Source organism: Nerophis lumbriciformis, linkage group LG17, assembly GCF_033978685.3.
Source record: "Nerophis lumbriciformis linkage group LG17, RoL_Nlum_v2.1, whole genome shotgun sequence".
In the NCBI taxonomy this organism is placed as follows: Eukaryota; Metazoa; Chordata; class Actinopteri; order Syngnathiformes; family Syngnathidae; genus Nerophis; species Nerophis lumbriciformis.
In genome coordinates, this window is record NC_084564.2 from 45251358 (window position 1) to 45273957 (window position 22600).

Consider the following 22600-nt stretch of genomic DNA (forward strand, 5'->3'; position numbering starts at 1 on the left):
TCAACTTCCTCCCAACTCAAACTGGAATAAATGGGCAGATGGAAGTGGGCGCCCATCGCAGCTCGCAGGACTTTTGGCTCCCAGACATCCACACAGCCTGTTGGTGACAGCACACTATTTGGTGAAGAGCCCACCATTGGGTCCTTTTTTCACCTATCCAGGAAAGTCCCATTGAGATGAAGGCTATGTCTACACTAACTCCTTAAAGGAATAATTATTTAGCCTCAGCCACACTAAAGCAGTGTTTAAAGGGGAACATTATCACCAGACCTATGTAAGCGTCAATATATACCTTGATGTTGCAGAAAAAAGACCATATATTTTTTTAACCGATTTCCAAACTCTAAATGGGTGAATTTTGGCGAATTAAACGCCTTTCTATTATTCGCTCTCGGAGCGATGACATCACATCGGGAAGCATTCCGCCATTTTCTCAAACACCGAGTCAAATCAGCTCTGTTATTTTCCCTTTTTTCGACTGTTTTCCGTACCTTGGAGACATCATGCCTCGTCGGTGTGTTGTCGGAGGGTGTAAGTAACAACACCAACAGGGACGGATTCAAGTTGCACCAGTGGCCCAAAGATGCCAAAGTGGCAAGAAATTGGACGTTTGTTCCGCACACTTTACCGACCAAAGCTATGCTACGACAGAGATGGCAAGAATGTGTGGATATCCTGCGACACTCAAAGCAGATGCATTTCCAACCATAAAGTCAAAGAAATCTGCCGCCAGACCCCCATTGAATCTGCCGGAGTGTGTGAGCTATTCAGGGACAAAGGACCTCGCTAGCACGGCAAGCAATGGCGTCAGTTTGTTCCCGCAGACGAGCGAGCTAAACCCCCTGGATGTCTTGGCTCACACCGTCTCTTAAACTGGACAGATCAGCTTTCAGGAAAAGAGCGCGGATGAGGGTATGTCTACAGAATATATTAATTGATGAAAACTGGGCTATCTGCACTCTCAAAGTGCATGTTGTTGCCAAATGTATTTCATATGCTGTAAACCTAGTTCATAGTTGTTAGTTTCCTTTAATGCCAAACAAACACATACCAATCGTTGGTTAGAAGGCGATCGCCGAATTCGTCCTCGCTTTCTCCCGTGTCGCTGGCTGTCGTGTCGTTTTCCTCGGTTTCGCTTGCATACGGTTCAAACCGATATGGCTCAATAGCTTCAGTTTCTTCTTCAATTTGGTTTTGGCTACCTGCCTCCACACTACAACCATCCATTTCAATACATGCGTAATCTGTTGAATCGCTTAAGCCGCTGAAATCCGAGTCTGAATCCGAGCTAATGTCGCTATAGCTTGCTGTTCTTTCCACCATGTTTGTTTGTGTTGGCTTCACTATGTGACGTCACAGGGAAATGGACGGGTGTATATAACGATGGTTAAAATCAGGCACTTTGAAGCTTTTTTTAGGGATATTGCGTGATGGGTAAAATTTTGAAAAAAACTTCGAAAAATATAATAAGCCACTGGGAACTGATTTTTAATGGTTTTAACCCTTCTGAAATTGTGATAATGTTCCCCTTTAAGGTTCCCCTCCTTGGATAATGTTTTACACGGCTAAGTGCGCCGTGTATTTCTTGATTCTCTGGCTCTTAACTTTGTATGGACTCATTGATGGTTTACAAACCGAGTTTGGAGAGGAAGTGACAGCAGAAAGACCGCGCCCCACACAGGAAGTGATGACAAAACGAACGCGCCACAGCCAGCTTCATAATAAAGCGGTTCCGTAACTCGGAGCTAACCACTGGAAATATGAAGGTGTGTTTCTCCTTCTTCTGCATGTACAGACTCTTGTGGAAATCAAACATGAATATCTTAAGAGAAAGCCATTGCAGCTATTTGGCTCTGGGGTGCCACAAGGGGGTGTTGTCTCCCCATATGTCTTCCTCCTTTATATGGCCACCCGGGATGCTGTGTTTGAGGACACCCTTGATGTATGCACACGACATCGGGCTATCGAGAGCGATCCCCATATCCGGCATCATGTCAGACACAACCATGTGCCAGGAGGCACAAAGGCTGGACGAATGGGCAGCAAATAAGAAAATGATACTCAACGTGAAAAAGTCGGTAGAACTCCGGATATGTTTTGCCCGAAATCCATCACAACCTCCTGCACTGATGTTGGGGGGACAGGAGGTCCCTGTCGTGGAAACAACAAAGTACCTGGGTTACCATCCATCCATCCATCTTCTTCCACTTATCCGAGGTCGGGTCGCGGGGGCAGCAGCCTAAGCAGGGAAGCCCAGACTTCCCTCTCCCCAGCCACTTCGTCCAGCTCTTCCTGTGGGACCCCGAGGCGTTCCCAGGCCAGCCGGGAGACATAGTCTTCCCAACGTGTCCTGGGTCTTCCCCGTGGCCTCCTACCGGTCGGACGTGCCCTAAACACCTCCCGAGGGAGGCGATCGGGTGGCATCCTGACCAGATGCCCGAACCACCTCATCTGGCTCCTCTCCATGTGGAGGAGCAGCGGCTTTACTTTGAGCTCCTCCCGGATGACAGAGCTTCTCACCCTATCTCTAAGGGAGAGCCCCGCCACCCGGCGGAGGAAACTCATTTCGGCCGCTTGTACCCGTGATCTTGTCCTTTCGGTCATAACCCAAAGCTCATGACCATAGGTGAGGATGGGAACGTAGATCGACCGGTAAATTGAGAGCTTTGCCTTCCGGCTCAGCTCCTTCTTCACCACAACGGATCGATACAGCGTCCGCATTACTGAAGACGCCGCACCGATCCGCCTGTCGATCTCACGATCCACTCTTCCCTCACTCGTGAACAAGACTCCGAGGTACTTGAACTCCTCCACTTGGGGCAGGGTCTCCTCCCCAACCCGGAGATGGCACTCCACCCTTTTCCGGGCGAGAACCATGGACTCGGACTTGGAGGTGCTGATTCTCATCCCAGTCGCTTCACACTCGGCTGCGAACCGATCCAGTGAGAGCTGAAGATCCTGGCCAGATGAAGCCATCAGGACCACATCATCTGCAAAAAGCAGAGACCTAATCCTGCAGCCACCAAACCAGATCCCCTCAACGCCTTGACTGCACCTAGAAATTCTGTCCATAAAAGTTCTGAACAGAATGGGTGACAAAGGGCAGCCTTGGCGGAGTCCAACCCTCACTGGAAACGTGTCCGACTTACTGCCGGCAATGCGGACCAAGCTCTGACACTGATCATACAGGGAGCGGACCGCCAAAATCAGACAGTCCGATACCCCATACTCTCTGAGCACTCCCCACAGGACTTCCCGAGGGACACGGTCGAATGCCTTCTCCAAGTCCACAAGTCCACCTGGGTTACCATCTCGATCAAAACCTGACTGGAGATGTGCACATCAAGAAGGCAATCAAAACTGCCTCCAAGCGGCTGCACGACCTCACAGTCATGGCGAGCCATGGACGACCTGCAGACGACCTTGTTACCATCCACTCCACTCTCATCAGGCCGTGTCTGGAATATAGCTCAGTGCTCTTAGTGGGCTGCTCCAAAAAACAACAGGCAGAGCTAGAGCGAGTCCAGAAAGGTGCCTGTAAAATCATTAAGAGGAGAGCTGGAAACATCTCCCAACCACTACCATCACTCCAGAGCAGGAGAGAGTTTGCTGCAGTGAAGCTGGTCAGGGATATGCAAGATGAGCAACACCCTCTGCATGACCTGCTACCTTCAACACCAGGTCATCTGCATGACCTGCTACCTCCAACACCATTGAGGAACCAACATAAGCTGGCTGAACCCGAGCCCAAAGCCAAGACAAAGAGACTTAAAAACTCGACCCTGCATACTGCAATTAAACTGTATAATGATACTATCTAATTAAATAAGTAATAGTCATATACCAGAATGCTAATAGTTTCCATGCTGCTGTTGCCCTGAAAATGTTTTTTTTATATAAAATACTGTCTGTTCTTTTCATTTTTTTAATTTTTGTTTGTTTGATATTCATTGTAAAGTTCAGCTGTTTGTTCAGTGGGGCCCTGACTCCACTGCAAGCATGAATGAATCAAGTCAAGTCAAGCTATTTGGGATACAACACTTCTCAGACGGCAAGAGAACTTTCCAGTGTCCAGGTCAGCTGGGATTCTAAAACTTTGTCCATTTATCGAAGGAGAATCACCGAGAATGCGGGCTCCCGTGGATGTGATAAAAAAAGTAGCGCGTGCTATGTATTACCTGGCCATCGAGGGAAGACTACGGAAAACATTGAATGCTTTTGGACTGGCAAAGCAGACTGTATCAGTTATTGTCCGCCATGTATGTCACAGACACAAAAATATACGCCACACATACTGTACATACACCACCCACCATCCAACGCCCTTGACACAAATCCCTTAGGGGTGATGGACGACTGGGCAGCGCCTGAAGAGCTGCAGCCTGCCACCGTGGCCCCCACACTCCTTCTCCTCTGTTGCAAGTCTGGAGATGTATGTTGTAATATGTATATGTGCTTTGCTATGAAGTTTTTTTCCCACTCCAGACTGGGCCCCCTTAGGAGCCCAGTCTGGATTGTATTTTTTTTTTACTCATCCTTCCCCAGCGTTTTACCTGTTTCTCATCTTTTACGGGGCGCCTTGTGGCGACCCATCAGCGTTCCTGTTCTGTAACCCTGTACACTGTTTCTTTGTCTCATCTTGAACGGCTTTGTGCTGAAAACAAAGTTTCGTTGTACTTGTGCAATGACAATAAAGACCTACCTACCTAAAACATTCAAGCTAAATACTTTTTGCTCACTAGGCTACAAAAAATTCCCAGCAGAAAACAAATGTGAAATTAAATCGGCTCTGTAAAGTGAACATTTTGCATGTTATTGTACAAACCCCGTTTCCATATGAGTTGGGAAATTTTATTAGATGTAAATATAAACAGAATACAATGATTTGCAAATCCTTTTCAAGCCATATTCAGTTGAATATGCTACAAAGACAACATATTTGATGTTCAAACTCATAAACTTTTTTGTTTTTTGCAAATAATCATTAACTTTAGAATTTGATGCCAGCAACACGTGACAAAGAAGTTGGGAAAGGTGGCAATAAATACTGATAAAGTTGAGGAATGCTCATCAAACACTTATTTGGAACATCCCACAGGTGTGCAGGCTAATTGGGAACAGGTGGGTGCCATGATTGGGTATAAAAGTAGATTCCATGAAATGCTCAGTCATTCACAAACAAGGATGGGGCGAGGGTCACCACTTTGTCAACAAATGCCTGAGCAAATTGTTGAACAGTTTAAGAAAAACCTTTCTCAACCAGCTATTGCAAGGAATTTAGGGATTTCACCATCTACGGTCCGTAATATCTTCAAAGGGTTCAGAGAATGTGGAGAAATCACTGCACGTAAGTAGCTAAGCCCGTGACCTTCCATCCCTCAGACTGTACTGCATCAACAAGCAACATCAGTGTGTAAAGGATATCACCACATGGGCTCAGGAACACTTCAGAAACCCACTGTCAGTAACTACAGTTGGTCGCTACATCTGTAAGTGCAAGTTAAAACTCTCCTATGCAAGGCGAAAACCGTTTATCAACAACACCCAGAAACGCCGTCGGCTTCGCTGGGCCTGAGCTCATCTAAGATGGACTGATACAAAGTGGAAAAGTGTTCTGTGGTCTGACGAGTCCACATTTCAAATTGTTTTTGGAAACTGTGGACGTTGTGTCCTCCGGACCAAAGAGGAAAAGAACCATCCGGATTGTTATAGGCGCAAAGTGTAAAAGCCAGCATGTGTGATGGTATGGGGGTGTATTAGTGCCCAAGACATGGGTAACTTACACATCTGTGAAGGCACCATTAATGCTGAAAGGTACATACAGCTTTTGGAACAACATATGCTGCCATCTAAGCGCCGTCTTTTTCATGGACGCCCCTGCTTATTTCAGCAAGACAATGCCAAGCCACGTGTTACATCAACGTGGCTTCATAGTAAAAGAGTGCGGGTACTAGACTGGCCTGCCTGTAGTCCAGACCTGTCTCCCATTGAAAATGTGTGGCGCATTATGAAGCCTAAAATAGCAGAAGGGAGACCCCCGGACTGTTGAACAACTTAAGCTGTACATCAAGCAAGAATGGGAAAGAATTCCACCTGAGAAGCTTCAAAAATGTGTCTCCTCAGTTCCCAAACCTTTACTGAGTGTTGTTAAAAGGAAAGGCCATGTAACACAGTGGTGAACATGCCCTTTCCCAACTACTTTGTCACGTGTTGCAGCCATGAAATTCTAAGTTAATTATTATTTGCAAAAAAAACTAAAAAGTTTATGAGTTTGAACATCAAATATGTTGTCTTTGTAGCATATTCAACTGAATATGGCTTGAAAAGGATTTGCAAATCATTGTATTCAGTTTATATTTACATCTAACACAATTTCCCAACTCATATGGAAACGGGGTTTGTATTTTAGGGCAAAAGGGGGTCAATATCTGATCGACTAAAGATTGTAGGACGTTGCTAGCATTGATTTTAGCTGCTGCTGCTTCTCCTGCCAACATGCAGATCAATGTAAACAAAAGGAGTCGCTCTATAGCAGGACTTGAACGGCTAACAATCCCACCTTTAGTGAGCAGGACGCTGTGGCAGCCGGCAGCAGCAGCACATCTCAGCATGGTGCCCAGGTTGCCAGGGTCACGCACCTGGTCACAGATGAGAGTCAGAGGCACGCAATGTGTGCGCTCGGTGAAGCGCAGCCGTGATGCGTCAGGACGGGAAAATATTGCTGCATAATACAAAGAAATCAGCACGAGAGATAGCAATGTGAGCCATAAACATCATCAGAGTACATTACCTATCACTCCTTGTGGGGCCACCAGGTCAGACCACAGCTTGATGTCTTCAAACTTCACTTTGACCAGCGAGGCCCTCCTCAGCTGGTCTAAGGGCAGCTCCCGCAGGCGGTCGGCGGTACTGACGAAGACCGTCTGAGGAATGGCGCCTGAATTCAAGGCATCACAGATCAAACGGCGACCCTCCAGCAGCACCTTACCCTGTTGCTCCCGGAACGTTCTGGAACGAGCGACGCTCACCAGCCTCCTGAAAGAGGAGACCATGGGAGGGTTATGTTCTGATTTGATATAAAGTTCAAGTACTAATGATAGTCACACACACACTAGGTGTGGCGAAATTATTCTCCCTTGATCACCCCCTGGGAGGTGAGGGGAGCAGTGAGCAGCAGCGGTGGCTATGCCCGGGAATCATTTTTGGTGATTTAACCCCCAATTCCAACCTTTGTTGCTGAGTGCCAAGCAGGGAGGTAATGGCTCCCATTTTTATAGTCTTTGGTATGACTTTGCAGTTTAAATGCGTGTTCTCTACACCAGTGTTTGTCAACCTTTTTTGAGGCAAGGCACGATTTTTTCATTCAAAAATCCGGAGGCACACCACCAGCAGGAAACATCAAAAATGTTAACTCCACCAGGTCGTCATGCCTTATTCTGAGTTTGTTGGTGTTTTCCTGAGTGTAGTGCTTTAGTGCTTTACTTCTTGTCTTGCGCTCTTATTTTGGTGGCCCTTCCTGTTTTGTTGGTGTTTTCCTGTAGCAGTTTCATGTCTTCCTTTGAGCGCTATTCCCCGCACCTGCTTTGTGTTAGCAAGCAAGACTATTTAAGTTGATGCTATCCTTCTTTGTGTGGACATTGTTGATTGTCATGCCACGTACGGATGTACTTTGTGGACGCCGTAAGTTTTTGCTGTCGTCCAGCATTCTGTTTCTGTTCATTTTGTAGCTAGTTCAGTTTTACTTTCATTTTGCATAGCCCAGGGGTCGGCAACCCAAAATGTTGAAAGAGCCATATTGGACCAAAAATACAAAAACAAATCTGTCTGGAGCCGCAAAAAATGAAAAGCCATATTACATACAGATAGTGTGTCATGAGATATAAATTTAATCAAGAGGACTTAAAGAAAACTAAATGAGCTCAAATATAGCTACAAATGAGGCATATTAATGCAAAATGTACATACAGCGAGCCTAAATAGCATGTTAGCATCGATTAGCTCGCAGTCACGCAGTGACCAAATATGTCTGATTAGCTCTCCACACAAGTCAATAACATCAACAAAACTCACCTTTGTGCATTCACGCACAACGTTAAAAGTTTGGTGGACAAAATGAGACAGAAAAAGAAGTGGCATAAAACACGTCCTAGAAAATCGGAGAAAGTTATACATGTAAACAAACTACGGTGAGTTCAAGGACCGCCAAAATGAGTAGGACAAAACGGCGCTCGCCAAATACTGGAATCAGTGAAGCATGTTTAATATAAACAGTGTGCTTTATAACAATTAGGGAGGATTGTGTCATGTTTGTCCTCCTACAGAAACCATATTAAAACAAAAAATATATTTTTTTCCCCTCATTTTTTTCCATTTTTCATACATTTTTGAAAAAGCTCCAGAGAGCCACTAGGGCGGCGCTAAAGAGCCGCGGGTTGCCGACCACCGGCATAGCCATTGCCTTTTCCTTTCCCTTTTGTTCATTTTTGGTTCAAACATTACATACCTTTTTACCTGCACCCTGCCTCCCGCTGTGCATATTGGGATGACAACAAACACCCGACACATTCCGACTTTTACAAAGCAATGAACTACCTGCTTCACCTGCTGACATGGAGTACTACATGGTTACTCTGCCCAGCTCTACACAGCACAGACACTGAGCAACACCACATTATTTGCAGATTATAATTATTCATTTGCAAAAAATATTTTTTGGACCAGTTAGGTGAAGTTGCATAATTTTCCACGGCACACCAGCAATATCTCACAGTGGTTAAAAAACACTGCTCTACACCCACGTATTGGCTGGTTTGGGGTTTGTTGCCCCACCATTTGCACTTTATAACTCCAGTAATAGGCTGTCTTTCTTGACAAAAAAACATCTTATTCACACTAAGGCAGCGTTTCTCAAAGTGTGGGGCGCGCCCCACTGGTGGGGAATAGAGACATGACAGGTGGGGCGCGAGGAACGGGAGGAAATTTCACTTAAAAAAATTTTTTTAATTATTATATTCTTAGATTATTTTTTTTACTATGCTTTCATTTTCTATACACACTGTAAATCACTTTGTGATTCTGTCTGTGAAATCCGCTATATAAATAAATGGAAATTACCGGTACTTATTTTTACTGTAGGCTTTATATTTCTCGGTACGAGCGAAAGTTTGACAGACATAGCAACAGTAACTAATGGGGGCGGGGCTAAGCGGAACAAACTTTCGCGCGGATGGGTAGCAGGCTAATGTGTGGATCACAATTACACAAATATATACATTTGTGACTCACACCTCAAAGGTCGTCGAGCCAGAGCCTGCAGAGAAACAAAAATGTGACGGGCACACACTGTGTCATTCACCGGGAAGCACTCGCGTCAAGGCAGCTCAGCCCCGAACTCAATGAGGTTTTAACAGATGTTGTGAGCGCGGTCAATTTGATCAAAACACGACCACTGAAAGTGCGACTGTTCTCTGCACTGTGTGAGGAAATGGGAGCTGATCATACAGCCGTGCTGTTTCACAGTGAAGCAAGGTGGCTCTCCTGGGGGAAAGTGCTGTCACTTGCCCTGTCTTGCCAAATGCATAGCTCCTCCATTTTTTTTTGCAAAGATTGCAAAGTGGCACTCTTATTGTATTTATTATTGAACTTGATGCAAGTTATTTGATTTATTATTGAACTTGATGCAAGTTATAATACTTTTTTTGATTTATTATTGAACTTGATGCAAGTTATAACACTTTTTTTTATTTATTATTGAACTTGATGCAAGTTATAACACTTTTGTTTTATTTATTATTGAACTTGATGCAAGTTATAACACTTTTTTTGATTTATTATTGAACTTGATGCAAGTTATTTGATTTATTATTGAACTTGATGCAAGTTATAACACTTTTATTTGATTTATTATTGAACTTGATGCAAGTTATAACACTTTTTTTTAATTATTGAACTTGATGCAAGTTATAACACTTTTGTTTTATTTATTATTGAACTTGATGCAAGTTATAACACTTTTTTTGATTTATTATTGAACTTGATGCAAGTTATTTGATTTATTATTGAACTTGATGCAAGTTATAACACTTTTTTTGATTTATTATTGAACGTGATGCAAGTTATAACACTTTTTGATTTATTATTGAACTTGATGCAAGTTATAACACTTTTTTTGATTTATTATTGAACTTGATGCAAGTTATAACACTTTTATTTGATTTATTATTGAACTTGATGCAAGTTATAACACTTTTTTTGATTTATTATTGAACGTGATGTAAGTTATAACACTTTTTTGATTTATTATTAAACTTGATGCAAGTTATAACAGTTTTTTTTATTTATTATTGAACGTGATGCAAGTTATAACAGTTTTTTTTATTTATTATTGAACTTGATGCAAGTTATAACACTTTTGTTTTATTTATTATTGAACTTGATGGAAGTTATTTTATTTATTATTGAACTTGATGCAAGTTATACCACAGCTGCACAGTTATTTTATTTATTATTGAACTTAATGTTATTTTATGTTATTGAGTTTGAATGTATACAACTTGATGTTCAATAAATTTGAAAATGTTAAAGCTTGGCATTAGCGCTCTGTTGGGGCGATGGGGGCAGGTGGGGCTTGAAAACTCCCCCTTGTCCAAAGTGGGGGATGACAAAAAAAGTTTGAGAACCACTGCACTAAGGCAATGAGCTTTAAAAAGACTACTAAAGCATAGCATCATAATCACAATGTGATGATAACAGCTACTCAGTGTAAGGCAACATAAGTCTCTGTGTGGCTCAAAGAGCACTAGTCTTTTTACAATTTGGCCTCCAGAGTTTGTGCTGGACATGGAGTTGACAGCTTGGTCTATTAGCCTTCACACTCTCCTTCACCAGACTAGGCAAGACACAAGGACACAAGGTAGGTTACGGAGGCGTATTATAGGACTGACAGTGTGAACATCTGCCATCGTATGGCTCCACCTGTTCACGTCTAGAAAACATCAACTGCTGGAGTGCACTATGGCAGCAGTTCCATAGTGGTTAGTTTTACAACAGCTCCATAGTGGTTACTTTTAGAACAGTTCCATAGTGGTTAGTTTTAGAACAGTTCCATAGTGGTTAGTTTTAGAACAGTTACATAGTGGTTAGTTTTAGAACAGTTACATAGTGGTTACTTTTAGAACAGTTCCATAGTGGTTACTTTTAGAACAGTTCCATAGTGGTTAGTTTTAGAACAGTTCCATAGTGGTTAGTTTTAGAACAGTTCCATAGTGGTTACTTTTAGAACAGTTACATAGTGGTTAGTTTTAGAACAGTTACATAGTGGTTACTTTTAGAACAGTTCCATAGTGGTTACTTTTAGAACAGTTCCATAGTGGTTAGTTTTAGAACAGTTCCATAGTGGTTACTTTTAGAACAGTTACATAGTGGTTACTTTTAGAACAGTTCCATAGTGGTTAGTTTTAGAACAGTTCCATAGTAGTTCGTTGTAGAACAGTTCCATAGTGGTTACTTTTAATAACCACTATGGAACCACTAGTGTGCCGCGGCACAGTGGTTGAAAAACACTAGTGTAGAGATTGAAACAAAGGATGTCACATTGACTCGTACTCACGCCAGACGTTTATCCCCAGGTGACGCTCTCTCGAACGGGAGGCCATCTATGTTATCATCAGCCACATGACTAGATGTCTCGCTGATGTTGCTCCTCTCCTTCGTCATGATGTTGCTCCTCTCCTTCGTCATGATGTTGCTCCTCCCCTTCGCCATGATGTTGCTCCTCTCCTTCGCCATGATGTTACTCCTCTCCTTAGCCATGATGTTGCTCCTCCCCTTCGTCATGATGTTGCTCCTCTCCTTCGTCATGATGTTGCTCCTCTCCTTCGTCATGATGTTGCTCCTCTCCTGCGTCATGATGTTGCTCCTCTCCTTCATCAAGTCGCCTCCGCCATCACTCACTCTAACGTCCTTCTTACCCTTGGCTCCTGCAGCTGTTACGTGTGTGTCCGTGGGAAACATCACCTTGACCGGCCTCCGTCTCAGCCCACGAACATAACGTTTACATTCCACACTGAATGTGCTCGCCCTGGAGAGGAACATTCCTCTCTCCACGGAGAAAAGGCAACTCGTGTATTTCATGTACATCGCCATCTTGCCATTTGCGTCTTCTTCGCTCGGCGTAAGTAGGTAGTTATCACCATAGACATGTTCGAAGTAGACGCAGTATTGGCTGCTGTGACGCGAGAATTTGGCCGCCATCTTGGAGTGGTGATCCACTCCATTGACATGTTATAAGTAGACGCAGCATTGGCTGCTGTGACGCGAGAAATTTGGCCGCCATCTTGAAGTGGTGATGAGGAGCCGGCGAGCAGCCAAAGCTGACAGGTAGAAAACAAAGATGCTAAACTGACAGTTGACAGGTAGAAAACAAAGATGCTAAACTGGCAGTTGACAGGTAGAAAACAAAGATGCTAAACTGACAGTTGACGGGTAGAAAACAAAGATGCTAAACTGACAGTTGACAGGTAGAAAACAAAGATGCTAAACTGACAGTTGACGGGTAGAAAACAAAGATGCTAAACTGACAGTTGACAGGTAGAAAACAAAGATGCTAAACTGACAGTTGACGGGTAGAAAACAAAGATGCTATAACTGACAGTTGACGGGTAGAAAACAAAGATGCTAAACTGACAGTTGACAGGTACAAAACAAAGATGGTGTTCAGCGTTTTCCTGCTCAAATGAGCGGACTGTTGAAAATAGGAATCAGGGGATTACTTTTCACAAGCAAGAATTAACATTAACATACTATTGGTTGTATTTTGTGAAAAAAATATTAGCACAGAGTTGAGAAGGAGCAAATATCTTCAAAAGTACTGAAGTCGTAGCTGACCATAGTAGAATTGCTTGTCAATGAAGTTAATTACATTTAAAAATGTCATACTTGAATAACATAAAGTTGAAATAAATGATGGAGATAAAGATTGTAAAAGCCAATAGGGGTAAAAGTTAGGACCACAGCCCAGATTGTGTAGGGGGGGAATATATGTTAGCTAACTAGACAATCAGATGGACAGTGGCTATACAGTATTATACAAGTCTAAATTTGAATAATTCAAAAAAAAAATGTTTACATCAAAAATACATATAAAACAATCAGTGTAAACATGATCATTTCAGGGAAGAATGTAATAGAAAATATCAATACCAAGTGTCAAGACAGAATAAACTCTCTGCTGCTGCAGCAATAGAGATACATTCTATAAAATATATAGATATCTAATGTATTCATGCATTGGTGATTGATTGATTGATTGATTGATTGATTGATTGGTTGATTGGTTGATTGATTGATTGATTGGTTGATTGGTTGATTGATTGATTGATTGAGACTGTTATTGGTAGATTGCACAGTACAGTACATATTCCGTACAATTGACCACTAAATGGTAACACCCCAATACGTTTTTCAACTTGTTTAAGTCGGGGTACAAGTAAATCAATTCATGTATGTTTATGTAAGATACACGCACGTATATATAACCTAATCATATTGTTTCTTCAATTTAAAAATAGCTGACCGTTTTTTCCCCCTTCTCTGGGATTATATTCCCAGTTTTGATCTGGGACGTCTGGTCACATATAGCATATAAGAATATTCTATTACTGTTAAGCAAACTATGAATAATAAAACATGTGTCCTTTATCATAGCTACACGTATGACAAAAAAGCGTGTGAAAATCAGTGGTATTCAGTGAGGTAAAATGAATTAAATGCGCTGACAGTTCATTGCTCCTGCCAAATGAATTGCACTGATCACCACTCCAAGATGGCGGCCCCGCGTCTCGTCAGCGCCAGTAGGCAGTAGCGCTCCATGCTGTGTACCCTTATAAGATGTCTATGGTTATAACGTGCAGATTTATAGCGCCCCCTGTAGACAACGGCAGTACAGTACATTAGTTACATTTTAGCTGTATTTTATTCAACGCTAATGACCAAATAACGTCAAGTACTTAACTAACACAAATACATCTAATTGTTTATTTTTTTTATGTATTGTATTAACATTACTATTATCAGCAGTCTGATCATATTGCGTTTTGATATGTTTTGCTGTTAATCGACACCAGAGCAATCGATCAACAAGGAAGTGGAGTAGAAGTCACGTGAGGAGCCTATCACGTCATAATAACAATCCATCCATCCATTTTATACCGCTTGTCCCGTTCGGGGTCGCGGGGGTGCTGGAGCCTATTTTAGCTGCATTCGGGCGGAAGGCAGGGTACACCCTGGACAAGTCATAATAATAATAATAATAATAATAATATTAAAGGTCAAGTTTGCGCAAGAAAAATGAGGCGGGCTTTGCATTTTGTTTTTAAAGTTGGTGACCGAAACAAAAGTGCTACATTTTACCGCGATGTCCTCGGCATGAAGGTGAGTTATCTTCTTTCCACATCGCGATGCACAACCACGACTCTCTGGCGCTACAACGTATCGTTTAATGCAAGTGTTAAATACTAAAGTAGATGATGGCAGCTTTAATGCAAGTGTTATATACTCAAGTAGATGATCTGTTACCTTCTTATATCAATGACAGGTTCTGCGCCATGAGGAGTTTGACGAAGGCTGCAAGGCAACATGCAATGGGTAAGTTACTCCTGAACTTGTTACTTCAATATGTCAATCAATCAATCAATCAAAGTTTATTTATATAGCCCTAAATCACAAGTGTCTCAAAGGGCTGCACAAGCCACAACCACATCCTGGGCTCAGATCCAGCATCAGGCAACCTGTGCAATGGATGTGGAGTGGATCTACTTAATAGAGTGAGAGTCCAGTCCATAGTGGATCTAACATAATAGTGTGAGAGTCCAGTCCATAGTGGATCTAACATAATAGTGTGAGAGTCCAGTCCATAGTGGATCTAACATAATAGTGAGAGTCCAGTCCATAGTGGATCTAACATAATAGTGTGAGAGTCCAGTCCATAGTGGATCTAACATAATAGTGAGAGTCCAGTCCATAGTGGATCTAACATAATAGTGAGAGTCCAGTCCATAGTGGATCTAGTTAATAGTGTGAGAGTCCAGTCCATAGTGGATCTAACATAATAGTGAGAGTCCAGTCCATAGTGGATCTAGTTAATAGTGTGAGAGTCCAGTCCATAGTGGATCTAACATAATAGTGTGAGAGTCCAGTCCATAGTGGATCTAACATAATAGTGTGAGAGTCCAGTCCATAGTGGATCTAACATAATAGTGTGAGAGTCCAGTTTATAGTGGATCTAACATAATAGTGAGAGTCCAGTCCATAGTGGATCTAACATAATAGTGTGAGAGTCCAGTCCATAGTGGATCTAACATAATAGTGAGAGTCCAGTCCATAGTGGATCTAACATAATAGTGAGAGTCCAGTCCATAGTGGATCTAGTTAATAGTGTGAGAGTCCAGTCCATAGTGGATCTAACATAATAGTGTGAGAGTCCAGTCCATAGTGGATCTAACATAATAGTGTGAGAGTCCAGTCCATAGTGGATCTAACATAATAGTGTGAGAGTCCAGTTTATAGTGGATCTAACATAATAGTGAGAGTCCAGTCCATAGTGGATCTAACATAATAGTGTGAGAGTCCAGTCCATAGTGGATCTAACATAATAGTGAGAGTCCAGTCCATAGTGGATCCAACATAATAGTGTGAGAGTTCAGTCCATAGTGGATCTAACATAATAGTGAGAGTCCAGTCCATAGTGGATCTAACATAATAGTGTGAGAGTCCAGTCCATAGTGGATCTAACATAATAGTGTGAGAGTCCAGTCCATAGTGGATCTAACATAATAGTGAGAGTCCAGTCCATAGTGGATCCAACATAATAGTGTGAGAGTCCAGTCCATAGTGGATCTAACATAATAGTGAGAGTCCAGTCCATAGTGGGACCAGCAGGAGATCATCTTGAGTGGAGACAGGTCAGCAGTGCAGAGACGTCACCAACTGATGCACAGATGAGTGGTCCACCCTGGGTGCCGACTTTGGACAGCCAGCGCATCATCTGTGGTCACCAAATCTGTGCCCAAATCCGACGGCAGATCAACTGGTCTATGAAGGGGGTCTATTTAAAGGCTAGAGTATACAAATGAGTTTTAAGATGGGACTTAAATGCTTCTACTGAGGTAGCATCTCTAACTGTTACTGCTAATGTTACTGTTTTTTGTTTTTTTTGTTTTTCCTGAAGGAATCAATGAAGTTCTATCCATCTATGTAGAACACTCCATAGTACTGGAGCCCCAATAGAAAACGCTCTATAGCCCGCAGACTTTTTTTGGGCTCTGGGAATCACTAATAAGCCGGAGTTGTTTGAAGGCAGATGTCTTGCCGGGACATATGGTACAATACAATCAGCAAGATAGACCCTTTAGTATTTTAGTAAAACCTTAAAGTCACATCTTAAGTGCACAGGAAGCCAGTGCAGGTGAGACACTATAGGTATATATGTATATAAAGGTATATGCAGTATAGGTATATATAAAGGTATATATATGTATATAAAGGTATTTACAGTATAGACTTAGACTTCCTTTTTATTGTCATTCAAATGTGAACTTTACAGCACAGATAAGAACGAAATTTCGTTACATAAGCTCATGGTAGTGCAGGATAAAAAAGCAATAAGGTGCAGATATAAATAAATAAATATATATAAATAATATATAAATATATATATAAAATAAATAAATATATATATAAATAAATAAATAGATTACTGTACAGATAAATATATTGCACTTTTTCACATGCGTCCACGTTTATGGATGTATGTTATATTGTCCTTTTTATTCCAGCCAGTTAATCCATTTTGGGGGGAGTTGAGGGGATAATTTAATTTAATCATGATGCGTTCAAGAGTCTTACGGCCTGAGGGAAGAAGCTGTTACAGAACCTGGAGGTTCTGCTACGGAACCTCTTTCTAGAGTCCAGCAGTGAAAACAGTCCTTGGTGGGGGTGGGAGGAGTCTCTGCAGATTTTCTGAGTCCTGGTCAGGCAGCGGCTTTTTGCCATCTCCTGGATAGGAGGAAGAGGAGTCCTGATGATCTTTTCCGCCGTCCTCACCACTCTCTGGAGAGACTTCCAGCCTGAGGCATTGCAGGCTCCAGTCCAGGAGCCTGCAATGGCGTAATATGATCAAACTTTCTTGTTCTTGTCAAAAGTCGAGCAGTCACATTTTGTAGCAAGTGTAATATTTTAATGCTAGACATAGGCAGACATGAAAATAATAGGTTACAGTAATGGAGACGAGACGTGACGAACGCATGAATAATGAATATGTTATGTTCTCCTTGTCTTCACACAGTCCTTACGATGCAAAATGGAGCAAGACAATGATTGGCTTTGGTCCAGAGGATGAACACTTCGTAGCTGAGCTCACCTACAATTATGGAGTGGCTGAATATCAACTCGGAAATGATTTCTTGGTATGGTTTGATAAGGTGTGACAACCATGGTCCGACATTGATGTGTTTGTTTTGGTTTGTTTGTAGGGGCTAACCCTGCAGTCAAGCAAAGCTGTGAGCAATGCCAAACGTCTGGGATGGCCTCTGACTCAGGTCAAAGACGGCCTGTACCTGACCCAAGCTCCAGGTGGTTATCCCTTCTACCTGGTGGACCAAGAGCAGCCTCACAAAGGTGACTTTTTATTTAGTCTCTGATGAGTTGTTTTGGTTGTTGACATTATTGCATGACTGACCCTGCCACAGACCCTGTGCAAAAGGTTTGCCTTGGAGTTTCAGACCTCTCGAGGTCAACCCACTTCTGGTCTGCACTGCTAGGAATGACAGTGATAGAAAGAAGTGATGAAAAGAAGACTGTGTTGCTGGGATTTGGAGACATTGGGGTAAGTCACAATCCATTGACTTAAAGTGAGTACAACCCTCACATTTAATTTTTCTCAAGGGAAAATACTATTAAGCTCTGAGACAAGACTTGCCCATCATGAACTACACAACATCCAAACATATTGGCTGGAAAAAAAGGCGAATGAGTTAGTTTCTTCGTGTCTTTCTTAATACAAACCCCGTTTCCATATGAGTTGGGAAATTGTGTTAGATGTAAATATAAACGGAATACAATGATTTGAAAATCATTTTCAACCCATATTCAATTGATTATGCGACAAAGACAACATATTTGATGTTCAAACTCATAAACATTTTTTTTTTTTGCAAATAATCATTAACTTTAGAATTTGATGGCAGCAACACGTGACAAAGAAGTTGGGAAAGGTGGCAATAAATACTGATAAAGTTGAGGAATGCTCATCAAACACTTATTTGGAACATCCCACAGGTGTGCAGGCTAATTGGGAACAGGTGGGTGCCATGATTGGGTATAAAAACAGCTTCCCAAAAAATGCTCAGTCTTTCACAAGAAAGGATGGGGCGAGGTACACCCCTTTGTCCACAACTGCGTGAGCAAATAGTCAAACAGTTTAAGAACAACGTTTCTCAAAGTGCAATTGCAAGAAATGTAGGGATTTCAACATCTACGCTCCATAATATCATCAAAAGGTTCAGAGAATCTGGAGAAATCACTCCACGTAAGCAGCATGGCCGGAAACCAACATTGAATGACCGAGACCTTCCATCCCTCAGACGGCACTGTATCAAAAACCGACATCAATCTCTAAAGGATATCACCACATGGGCTCAGGAACACTTCAGAAAACCACTGTCACTAAATACAGTTGGTCGCTACATCTGTAAGTGCAAGTTAAAGCTCTACTATGCAAAGCCAAAGCCATTTATCAACAACACCCAGAAACGCCGCCAGCTTCTCTGGGCCCGAGATCATCTAAGATGGACTCATGCAAAGTGGAAAAGTGTTCTGTGGTCTGACGAGTCCACATTTCAAATTGTTTTTGGAAACTGTGGACGTCGTGTCATCCGGACCAAAGGGGAAGCGAACCATCCAGACTGTTATCGACGCAAGGTTCAAAAGCCAGCATGTGTGATGGTATGGGGGTGCATTAGTGCCCAAGGCATGGGTAACTTACACATCTGTGAAGGCACCATTAATGCTGAAAGGTACATACAGGTTTTGGAACAACATATGCTGCCATCTAAGCGCCGTCTTTTTCATGGACGCCCCTGCTTATTTCAGCAAGACAATGCCAAGCCACATTCAGCACATGTTACAACAGCGCGGCTTCGTAAATAAAGAGTGCGGGTACTTTCCTGGCCCACCTGCAGTCCAGACCTGTCTCCCATCGAAAATGTGTGGCGCATTATGAAGCGTAAAATACGACAGCGGAGACCCCGGACTGTTGAACGACTGAAGCTCTACATAAAACAAGAATGGGAAAGAATTCCGCTTTCAAAGCTTCAACAATTAGTTTCCTCAGTTCCCAAACGTTTACTGAGTGTTGTTAAAAGGAAAGGCCATGTAACACAGTGGTGAACATGCCCTTTCCCAACTACTTTGGCACGTGTTGCAGCCATGAAATTCTAAGTTAATTATTATTTGCAAAAAAATAAATAAAGTTTATGAGTTTGAACATCAAATATGTTGTCTTTGTAGCATATTCAACTGAATATGGGTTGAAAATGATTTGCAAATCATTGTATTCTGTTTATATTTACATCTAACACAATTTCCCAACTCATATGGAAACGGGGTTTGTTATGAGTACGTATTTTCTATTGTTTCATTGAAAATAAAACAGCAAAGTCCATTTGGCTGTCATCTGTTTTAATTATGAGACACAATTGTGTCAAAGTCATGATTTTTTATTTTCATGCTTGAAATAAGAAATGATGACTTTAAAAAAAGTAGTTTTATACTTGTGAGTGTTGATGACACAACACTTGATATTCTAGTTTCAAGCATGTTTGACTCAATATAAGTCATAACATCTCAGCAACAAGCTGTAATATCTTACTGAGATCATTTAGGACCAAAACACTTAAAACAAGTAAAACACTCTCACATAAAATCTGCTTAGTGAGAAGAATGATCTTATCAGACAGAAAATAAGCAAATATCAGCCTTATTTGACATATTGTATCTTATTTAGTTTTTGCAGTGTGTGCAATCTACTAATAATAGTTTCAATCAAAAATTTAATCTATCAAAAACGTGACGTCCGTCATTCTTTAGAAAGGAAACTTGGATATTAATGGTGGTACACACTTGACAAGCTGTACACAATTTGTGTATTGTCCTTTGAGCAGTTTTACTGTAATAAAACTATGAAATCTGAGGGCTGTGTTGACTTCTGCAGTGTAAACTGGAGCTTCACAACATCATTGGCTCAGTAGACCACGGAACAGCGTTTGGAAGGATTGCATTTTCATGCCCCAGAGATCAAGTAAAGTATTTGTGTTTATTGTTGGTTGTTATTAACATTTTGCCAGTACTCATTTGTCAGTGTGTTCCTGTATTCCATAGCTTCCTGACCTTGAAGCCATGATGAAAAAGGAAAGTCAGAACATTCTCACACCTTTAGTCAGCCTGGACACACCTGGGAAAGCCACCGTGGAAGTTGTTATTTTGGCTGACCCAGTAAGTATATTTCACACATGACAAACTTTCTGTCAAGGAAAAAAGGCAACTATATTTCTCTTCATCAGGATGGCCATGAGATTTGCTTTGTCGGAGATGAAGCATTCCGAGAGCTTTCCACAGTGGACCCCAAAGGCAAGGAGTTGCTTGAAAAGGTGGGTGATGCTTCATTTGCCAGATGATCATTTTTGCCACTCGCTCACTGCACACGTCTTATTTCATCTCCCAGGCAATGGCTGAGGACAAAAGCAATGAGTGGTTTGCCAAGCACAACAGACAGAAAGCTGCTGCATGAGACTGACTTCAAAACTGTCAACTGTTTATAAAAGTGCATTGTACAAGGGTTGCACATGTTTAGTAATTGAGTCGCATGTCAATTTGATTCATGGAGTAATCAATAATAATGTCATAGTTTCAATGCATATTTTAGTGACAATTGTTTAAATAAACCAAGATTTTTCTGCTTGCCATAAACGTCATTCTTCTTTTTAATAAACGCACATGGTCAACAATGAAAGTGCACTTTTAACACGTGTGCATTGACATCAACCACAAAGGTCAAGGCACCCACACACACCACTCATGTCTATTGCAGTGGAAACCATGTCTGTGTATTTTCAACTTCTGGCCACTCCATACTCATTAAACAATGAATTAAAGACTGGCCTTCCCAAAGTCCTGACTTAAAAGAGTGGACAATGCTGAAGAAACAAGTCCATGTCAGAAAAGCAACACATTTAGCTGAACTGCAGCAATTTAGTGGTCAAGTGGTCAAGCAGAAGCTTGTGGATGGCTACCAAAAGCACCTTATTGCAGGTCAACTTGCCAAGGGACATGTAAGCAAATATTAACATTGCTGTATGTATACTTTTCACCCTCACATTTTCAGTAGAGCCATAATAAATTCATAAAAGAAGCAAACTTCATGAATGTTTTTTGTGAGCAACAAGTATGTGCTCCAATCACTACATCACAAAAACATAAGAGTTGTAGAAATGATTGTAAAGTCAAGACAGCCATGACATGATGTTCTTTACACGTGTACGTACACTTTTGACCACCACTGTATATCTTCATATATTACAGTTTGGACCACTGATGAAATGTTTCATGGTATCATAGATAGATTGTAGCTTGGAATATGTGGCTTGTACTCGCACGTAATTGACTTGTGGTGTGTATGCATACTTGCCAACCCTCCCGGATTTTCCGGGAGACTCCCGAAATTCAGCGCCTCTCCCGAAAACCTCCCGGAACAAATTTTCTCCCGAAATTCAGGTGGAGCTGGAGGCCACGCCCCCTCCAGCTCCATGCGGACCTGAGTGACGTGATGACAGCCTGTTCACACGTCCGCTTTCCCACAATAGAAACAGCTAATGATCGAGGCCGAGTTCTTGGTTTCTTATGTGTGTTTATTGTTAGGCAGTTTCATTAACGTCCTCCCAGCGCGGTAACAACACACAACAACAGCAGTCAAGTTTTCGTCTACCGTAAAGCAGTTCGTCTGCCGTAAACAGCAATGTTGTGACACTTTTAAACAGGACAATACTGCCATCTACTGTACATGCATATGTGACCCACCCATAATGTGTCACATTTTTGTGTTGATTTATTTATTTTATTTTGTGGTTTGAATTAGTTTTTGGAGCTGTCATTACACATTTATCAGTATTCACATTGGTCAGTAGGGGGCAGTAGGGCGTTTCTTCCCAATTGAATGCTATCACCTGCAGACCGGAAGTGTCTTGTCATTCTGATGAGCGCGACCAGTCTGTGAACAATTGAAACGCTTTTTCCTCCTGTATAACAGGTTAGTTTTGGTGAATCAACTCACTGAATAATATCCATGTGATCTTTATACGTTTAAGTACACATTCTGATGGTGGAGCCTAACTCTAAAGTGTTTGTGAGTTGTAGTTTGTATTTGTGAATGAATCCAGTGCACAGCTGCAGTAATCAATACAAAAAGGCGACGTGAGTGCGCAATGTTTATATAGGAACTTTTGATCCTAATTCAGACTCCCACATTAGAGCTCCCGTTTTCTTATTGATT

General features: G+C 41.9%; 2 protein-coding genes across 2 annotated transcripts in view; one reads left to right on the top strand and one right to left on the bottom strand.

Annotated features, from left to right (window-relative positions):
• Positions 1 to 12144, bottom strand: part of mrm3a (mitochondrial rRNA methyltransferase 3a) — a 12673-nt gene extending 529 nt beyond the window's left edge. Inside the window, exons 1-4 of the mRNA XM_061972144.1 lie at positions 11609 to 12144; positions 6791 to 7035; positions 6560 to 6721; positions 1 to 97 (exon numbers count right to left, since the gene is read on the bottom strand). The exon at positions 1 to 97 is cut by the window's left edge and continues 529 nt beyond it. Of these exons, the coding sequence (XP_061828128.1) occupies positions 1 to 97; positions 6560 to 6721; positions 6791 to 7035; positions 11609 to 12144 (1040 nt within the window). The remainder of the gene's footprint in view (positions 98 to 6559; positions 6722 to 6790; positions 7036 to 11608) is intronic.
• Positions 12145 to 14180: 2036 nt separating this feature from the next.
• On the top strand, positions 14181 to 21021 carry glod4 (glyoxalase domain containing 4). Its single transcript, XM_061972143.2, has 9 exons — positions 14181 to 14430; positions 14594 to 14643; positions 17342 to 17462; positions 17529 to 17673; positions 17745 to 17881; positions 20267 to 20353; positions 20434 to 20547; positions 20616 to 20702; positions 20777 to 21021. The coding sequence occupies exons 1-9, from the start codon at positions 14347 to 14349 to the stop codon at positions 20840 to 20842; spliced, it is 891 nt and encodes a 296-aa protein (XP_061828127.1). The 5' UTR covers positions 14181 to 14346; the 3' UTR covers positions 20843 to 21021.
• Positions 21022 to 22600: the final 1579 nt, after the last annotated feature.

Coding starts and splice junctions, on each gene's coding strand:
- glod4 (XM_061972143.2), top strand. CDS start 14,347: ATGAGGCGGGCTTTGCATTTTGTTTTTAAAGTTGGTGACCGAAACAAA. Junction 17,882..20,266: donor TGGGATTTGGAGACATTGGG/GTAAGTCACAAT, acceptor TGACTTCTGCAG/TGTAAACTGGAGCTTCACAA. Junction 20,548..20,615: donor TTGTTATTTTGGCTGACCCA/GTAAGTATATTT, acceptor TCTCTTCATCAG/GATGGCCATGAGATTTGCTT.